Below are 6,086 nucleotides of genomic sequence, written 5' to 3'. Positions count from 1 at the left end.
GAGGACAGGTATTCAGAGAGAGGGACATACACCTGAGGGGGGAGGACAGGTGTTCAGAGAGAGGGACATACACCTGAGGGGGGAGGACAGGTGTTCAGAGAGAGGGACATACACCTGAGGGAGGAGGACAGGTGTTCAGAGAGAGGGACATACACCTGAGGGAGGAGGACAGGTGTTCAGAGAGAGGGACATACACCTGAGGGAGGAGGACAGGTGTTCAGGGACATACACCTGAGGGAGGAGGGACAGGAGTTCAGAGAGAGGGACATACACCCGAGGGGGGAGGACAGGTATTCAGAGAGAGGGACATACACCCGAGGGGGGAGGACAGGTATTCAGAGAGGGACATACACCTGAGGGGGGAGGACAGGTGTTCAGAGAGAGGGACATACACCCGAGGGGGGAGGACAGGTATTCAGAGAGGGACATACACCTGAGGGGGGAGGACAGGTGTTAGCTTCAGTGTTAGCTTCAGTGTTAGCCTCAGTGTTAGCCTCAGTGTTAGCTTCAGTGTTAGCCTCAGTGTTAGCTTCAGTGTTAGCCTCAGTGTTAGCCTCAGTGTTAGCTTCAGTGTTAGCTTCAGTGTTAGCTTCAGTGTTAGCCTCAGTGTTAGCTTCAGTGTTAGCCTCAGTGTTAGCCTCAGTGTTAGCTTCAGTGTTAGCCTCAGTGTTAGCCTCAGTGTTAGCTTCAGTGTTAGCCTCAGTGTTAGCTTCAGTGTTAGCCTCAGTGTTAGCCTCAGTGTTAGCTTCAGTGTTAGCTTCAGTGTTAGCCTCAGTGTTAGCCTCAGTGTTAGCTTCAGTGTTAGCCTCAGTGTTAGCTTCAGTGTTAGCCTCAGTGTTAGCTTCAGTGTTAGCCTCAGTGTTAGCTTCAGTGTTAGCCTCAGTGTTAGCCTCAGTGTTAGCTTCAGTGTTAGCCTCAGTGTTAGCCTCAGTGTTAGCCTCAGTGTTAGCTTCAGTGTTAGCCTCAGTGTTAGCTTCAGTGTTAGCCTCAGTGTTAGCTTCAGTGTTAGCTTCAGTGTTAGCTTCAGTGTTAGCGTACCGGCTAACGGAGTGCTTCTTGGCTCTGATGGACAGTTCTCTAAGTTTCTCCAGAAGCAAATCCACTCTGCTGGGCTGCAGGACTTTGGAGCTCAGACTGCCTGGAGACAGACGGAGGGACAGGGTTACAGGGGACAAGAGACCAGAGCTTGAGTCTGTAGGTGCGTTAGATTCTACCTGCAGGAGAGCTTTATGCAACAGGTTAGATTCTACCCCCACTGACACTGACCCACAGCCACATCATAGACTTTATGAAGTACATTAATGCACACAATAACTGTTTTCTTGTTTGTATTACTACTGAATTTTAATCCATATTTGATTACTTTTATTTCTATGTAAATACTGCTATATTTTACTATATTTTTAATTATTTCTAATATTTTGTAATGTTATTTTTAATGTAGCACCAAGTCAAATTCCTCGTACGTGTAAACCTACCTGGTGATAAACCTAACTCTGATTCTGAATGTACCTGCAGGAGACCTCAGCTGGGTGGAGCTGGACCTGGTCCGTCTCCGGACTCGTCTCCGCAGGACCGGGGCGGATGGATCGATGGACGCAGAACCAGAGTCCAGCTGAGAGACACTGGGATGGAGAGTCTCCGTCTCCGTGGTAACAGTCTGGTCCCACAGCCCGTGACACTGAGGAGGAAGAGGGAGGAAACACCTTAATAACTGTGAGTCTGTCCAGGTTCAGTCTGTCCAGGTTCAGTCTGTCCAGGTGGTTCAGTCTGTCCAGGTGGTTCAGTCTGTCCAGGTGGTTCAGTCTGTCCAGGTTCAGTCTGTCCAGGTTTAGTCTGTCCAGGTGGTTTAGTCTGTCCAGGTGGTTCAGTCTATCCAGGTGGTTCAGTCTGTCCAGGTTCAGTCTGTCCAGGTTCAGTCTGTCCAGGTGGTTCAGTCTGTCCAGGTGGTTCAGTCTGTCCAGGTTTAGTCTGTCCAGGTTCAGTCTGTCCAGGTTCAGTCTGTCCAGGTTCAGTCTGTAGGTGGTTCAGTCTGTCCAGGTGGTTCAGTCTGTCCAGGTTTAGTCTGTCCAGGTTCAGTCTGTCCAGGTTCAGTCTGTAGGTGGTTCAGTCTGTCCAGGTGGTTCAGTCTGTCCAGGTGGTTCAGTCTGTCCAGGTTTAGTCTGTCCAGGTGGTTCAGTCTGTCCAGGTGGTTCAGTCTGTCCAGGTGGTTCAGTCTGTCCAGGTTCAGTCTGTCCAGGTTCAGTCTGTAGGTGGTTTAGTCTGTCCAGGTGGTTCAGTCTGTCCAGGTGGTTCAGTCTGTCCAGGTTCAGTCTGTAGGTGGTTTAGTCTGCCCAGGTTTAGTCTGCCCAGGTGGTTCAGTCTGTCCAGGTGGTTCAGTCTGTCCAGGTTCAGTCTGTCCAGGTTCAGTCTGTAGGTGGTTTAGTCTGTCCAGGTGGTTCAGTCTGTCCAGGTGGTTCAGTCTGTCCAGGTGGTTCAGTCTGTCCAGGTTTAGTCTGTCCAGGTGGTTCAGTCTGTCCAGGTGGTTCAGTCTGTCCAGGTTCAGTCTGTAGGTGGTTTAGTCTGTCCAGGTGGTTCAGTCTGTCCAGGTGGTTCAGTCTGTCCAGGTGGTTCAGTCTGTCCAGGTGGTTCAGTCTGTCCAGGTTCAGTCTGTAGGTGGTTTAGTCTGTCCAGGTGGTTCAGTCTGTCCAGGTGGTTCAGTCTGTCCAGGTGGTTCAGTCTGTCCAGGTGGTTCAGTCTGTCCAGGTGGTTCAGTCTGTCCAGGTTCAGTGAGTAAGCATGTTTACCTTGAGTTAGCCTGTTAGCATTGAGTTAGCTTGTTTACCTTGTGTTAGTCTGTTAGCATGTTTACCTTGAGTTAGCCTGTTAGCATTGAGCTAGCTTGTTTACCTTGTGTTAGCCTGTTAGCATGTTTACCTATAGTTAGCCTGTTAGCATTGAGCTAGCTTGTTTACCTTGTGTTAGTCTGTTAGCATGTTTACCTTGAGTTAGCCTGTTAGCATTGAGCTAGCTTGTTTACCTTGTGTTAGCCTGTTAGCATGTTTACCTATAGTTAGCCTGTTAGCATGTTACCTTGAGGATAGCGCGGTGGTAGAACAGAGCTAGCAGCTGCAGCAGGTCGTACAGGACGTACGCCTCCTTCTTCTCCACCCCCAGGATGTTGGGGGGGTGGAAGGGTTTGGAGCGGTCCACCTCCAGCTTCTTGTTGAAGGGGAAGAACCCGAACTGGAAGAAGTACTTGATGACGATGGTGACCTGAGGACAGACGGGAGGTGAGACACTGAGCTTCTGGAAGAAGGATAATAAGGGTTAATAGAGAGTGAACCTCGGTGTAGATGATGGCTGTCATCCAGAAGGTCTTGCTGGGCCTGGGGACGGACAGCGTGGCCCAGAGGAACACCAGCACCGGCAGGACCAGAGTCAGGCAGCTGGCGGACACCATGTGGTTCAGCACGATCACCAGGAAGCACACCGTCTCAGACCTGTAGGAACCAGAACCAGAGTCACCTGGGTATCTACTGGACTCTGACCAAAAATATTCCTAGCGGTCCGTGACGTCACTGGGACAGAAAGACTTTCTCCCATTGACTAACATTGAGAAAGAGACGTCTGTAAAAACTACCCAGTAGTACGAACACTCTTATAGCCCTGATTAGAATCATTAGGTCCTTAAAGTTAGGCTTCAGAGCTCACCTGGCGGCCAGGATGTTGTACAGAGCGTAGCAGATCTGCAGCAGCTGGTGCTGGTCTGCGTAGAATCTGTCCGACGCCTCCAGCTGCTCGTCGTAGAAGGTCCTGGAACAGGAAGTGGATCAGTTTTTACCTGTTGGGTTTGTTTCTGCTCCTGATGTTCAGATCTCTGGTTCTGACCCATTATGTTATCTGACCTGATCTGAACTCACCTGCTCCTCAGCAGATCGCTGGCCGTCAGATCCTGAGCCCGAGACGCCGCCGGACAGGAAGTGGAGTCAGACAGGAAGTCACTCCTCTCCCCAAAACCCTCCCCCTCCTGCAGGTCCAATCCCAGAGCCAGGCTGTATGAGGGGGGGAGGAAGAGGGAGGAGGGGGAGGGGGAGGGGGGTTTTGGTTCCTCGAAACTGTTCAGAAAGAAACAGATTTAAAGGTCATTTCTACATCACCATGTGTCCCCGGTGTGTCCCCCGTGTGTCCCCCGTGTGTCAGGAGACTCACCAAGTGTCAGGAAATAAACCCCTCTCTCTTTTCATCTGTATCCACATCTCTAAAAACGGGGGAACAATGGAGCTGATCCAGATTTGCTGCGTCATGACGACATTACTAAAATGTGGGCGGGCTTTAGCCCCACGGGCCAATCAGAAACAATGAGACGTGTTCTGGAAGTAATGTGGTCTGTGTTTACATTAGCATGCTAACACTCAGAGCTAACCTGTGCTGGAGGAAACTTGGATAAACATCTATTGGAAGACGGACCGACCTGTAAGCCGGACTCATCCGGTCCTGGTCTGAAGACGAGGAGGAGGATGAAGATCGGACCCTCTCCATCCGGGACAGTCTGGGTCTCCGGGTTCTGATCAGGAGGCATTCTGGGCAATCTTCATATTGAACCTCCACTGCTGTATCCTCTTCTGTATCTGGTTCAGCTCCTGAGCAGGGACCATCTCCTCCTGGTCCTGGTTCTGGACCAACTCCACCTGGTCCTGGTTCTGGACCCTCTCCAGCTGGTCCTGGTTCTGGACCATCTCCACCTGGTTCTGGTTCCGGACCCTCTCCAACTGGTCCTGGTTCTGGACCATCTCCTCCTGGTCCTGGTTCTGGACACTCTCCACCTAGTCCTGGTTCTGGGCGCTCTCCACCTGGTCCTGGTTCTTCTTCATTCGTATCCGGAGGACTCACCTCCTCTGGTCCTCTCTCTGCTGAGGTCTGCCCCTCTGCCTCATGGGAACTGTAGTTCAGGCCGGATTCTCTGGAGGCCTTCAGGATCTGTCTCTGGTAGTAATTATGGATCGCGTCTCTAGTGGGAACATTCCCCTGAAGGAACAAACAGAACAGGTTCTCAGCTGTGATTTGAGCCTCCATCTTTGTGGTGGGTCCTTCTGTAGTCCTTTACCTGTTTAGCCTGCTGTGTTAGCATGCAGTGCTCGATGCGCAGAACTGTTGAGATGTCGATGTGTTCCTGACACAGACCTCTGAGCCAGGCAGTCAGAGAGTCCAGAAGCGCAGACAGCAGAACCCAACAGAACCGCATCGTGTAGGAGAACCGGCGTAGCACTGTGTCTGAAACAGAGAACAGAACCTGACAGAACCACAACATGTAGGAGAACCACAACATGTAGGGAGAATCAGAGAACCACAACATGAAGGAAAACCACAACATGTAGGAGAACCACAACATGTAGGAAAACAGGCACAGCACCGTGTCTGAAGGTGAGGTAGGGACGGTGTGGAACATAGTCCTCAGACCTGTTCACCAGAGTTTGGGGTAAGGTTTGAACACTACAAGAACATCAGGTTCTGGTTCTAGCTGTAGTGGAAATGATGTGTTGGAGAATATGGAAAGGCAAGTTTTGGATGATCCTGGGAACTTAGAGAACTGGGAACTTAGGACTCTGGGAACTTAGGACCCTGGGAACTTAGAAAACTGGGAACTTAGGACCCTGGGAACTTAGAAAACTGGGAACTTAGGACTCTGGGAACTTAGGGAACTGGGAACTTAGGACCCTGGGAACTTAAGACTCTGGGAACTTAGGACACTGGGAACTTAAGACTCTGGGAACTTAGGACACTGGGAACTTAGGACCCTGGGAACTTAAGACTCTGGGAAATTAGGACCCTGGGAACTTAAGACTCTGGGAACTTAGGACACTGGGAACTTAGGACCCTGGGAACTTAAGACTCTGGGAACTTAGGACCCTGGGAACTTAAGACTCTGGGAACTTAGGACACTGGGAACTTAGGACACTGGGAACTTAGGACTCTGGGAACTTAGGACCCTGGGAACTTAAGACGCTGGGAACTTCGGACTCTGGGAACTTAGGGAACTGGGAACTTAGGACCCTGGGAACTTAAGACTCTGGGAACTTAGGACCCTGGGAACTTAAGACTCTGGG

At 50.8% G+C, this 6,086-nt stretch overlaps 1 protein-coding gene across 1 annotated transcript; it reads right to left on the bottom strand.

The window, feature by feature from the left end:
• Positions 1-194: 194 nt before the first annotated feature.
• On the bottom strand, positions 195-5,428 carry LOC117441899 (piezo-type mechanosensitive ion channel component 2-like; the record flags this gene model as incomplete). The annotated part of the gene is made up of 11 exons (XM_071202301.1): positions 5,393-5,428; positions 5,087-5,272; positions 4,454-5,007; positions 3,903-4,097; positions 3,694-3,795; positions 3,326-3,482; positions 3,073-3,255; positions 1,513-1,681; positions 1,039-1,138; positions 352-433; positions 195-231 (listed from the first exon to the last, which is right to left on the bottom strand). Coding segments are annotated over exons 1-11 (1,801 nt in total), but the record flags the coding sequence as incomplete, so codon positions are not given.
• Between the last annotated feature and the right edge of the window lie 658 nt (positions 5,429-6,086).

Source organism: Pseudochaenichthys georgianus, unplaced genomic scaffold (assembly GCF_902827115.2).
Source record: "Pseudochaenichthys georgianus unplaced genomic scaffold, fPseGeo1.2 scaffold_2125_arrow_ctg1, whole genome shotgun sequence".
Classification (NCBI taxonomy): Eukaryota; Metazoa; Chordata; class Actinopteri; order Perciformes; family Channichthyidae; genus Pseudochaenichthys; species Pseudochaenichthys georgianus.
Note: the sequence above shows the minus strand (reverse complement) of the source record. Positions and strands in the feature narration are given on the sequence as shown.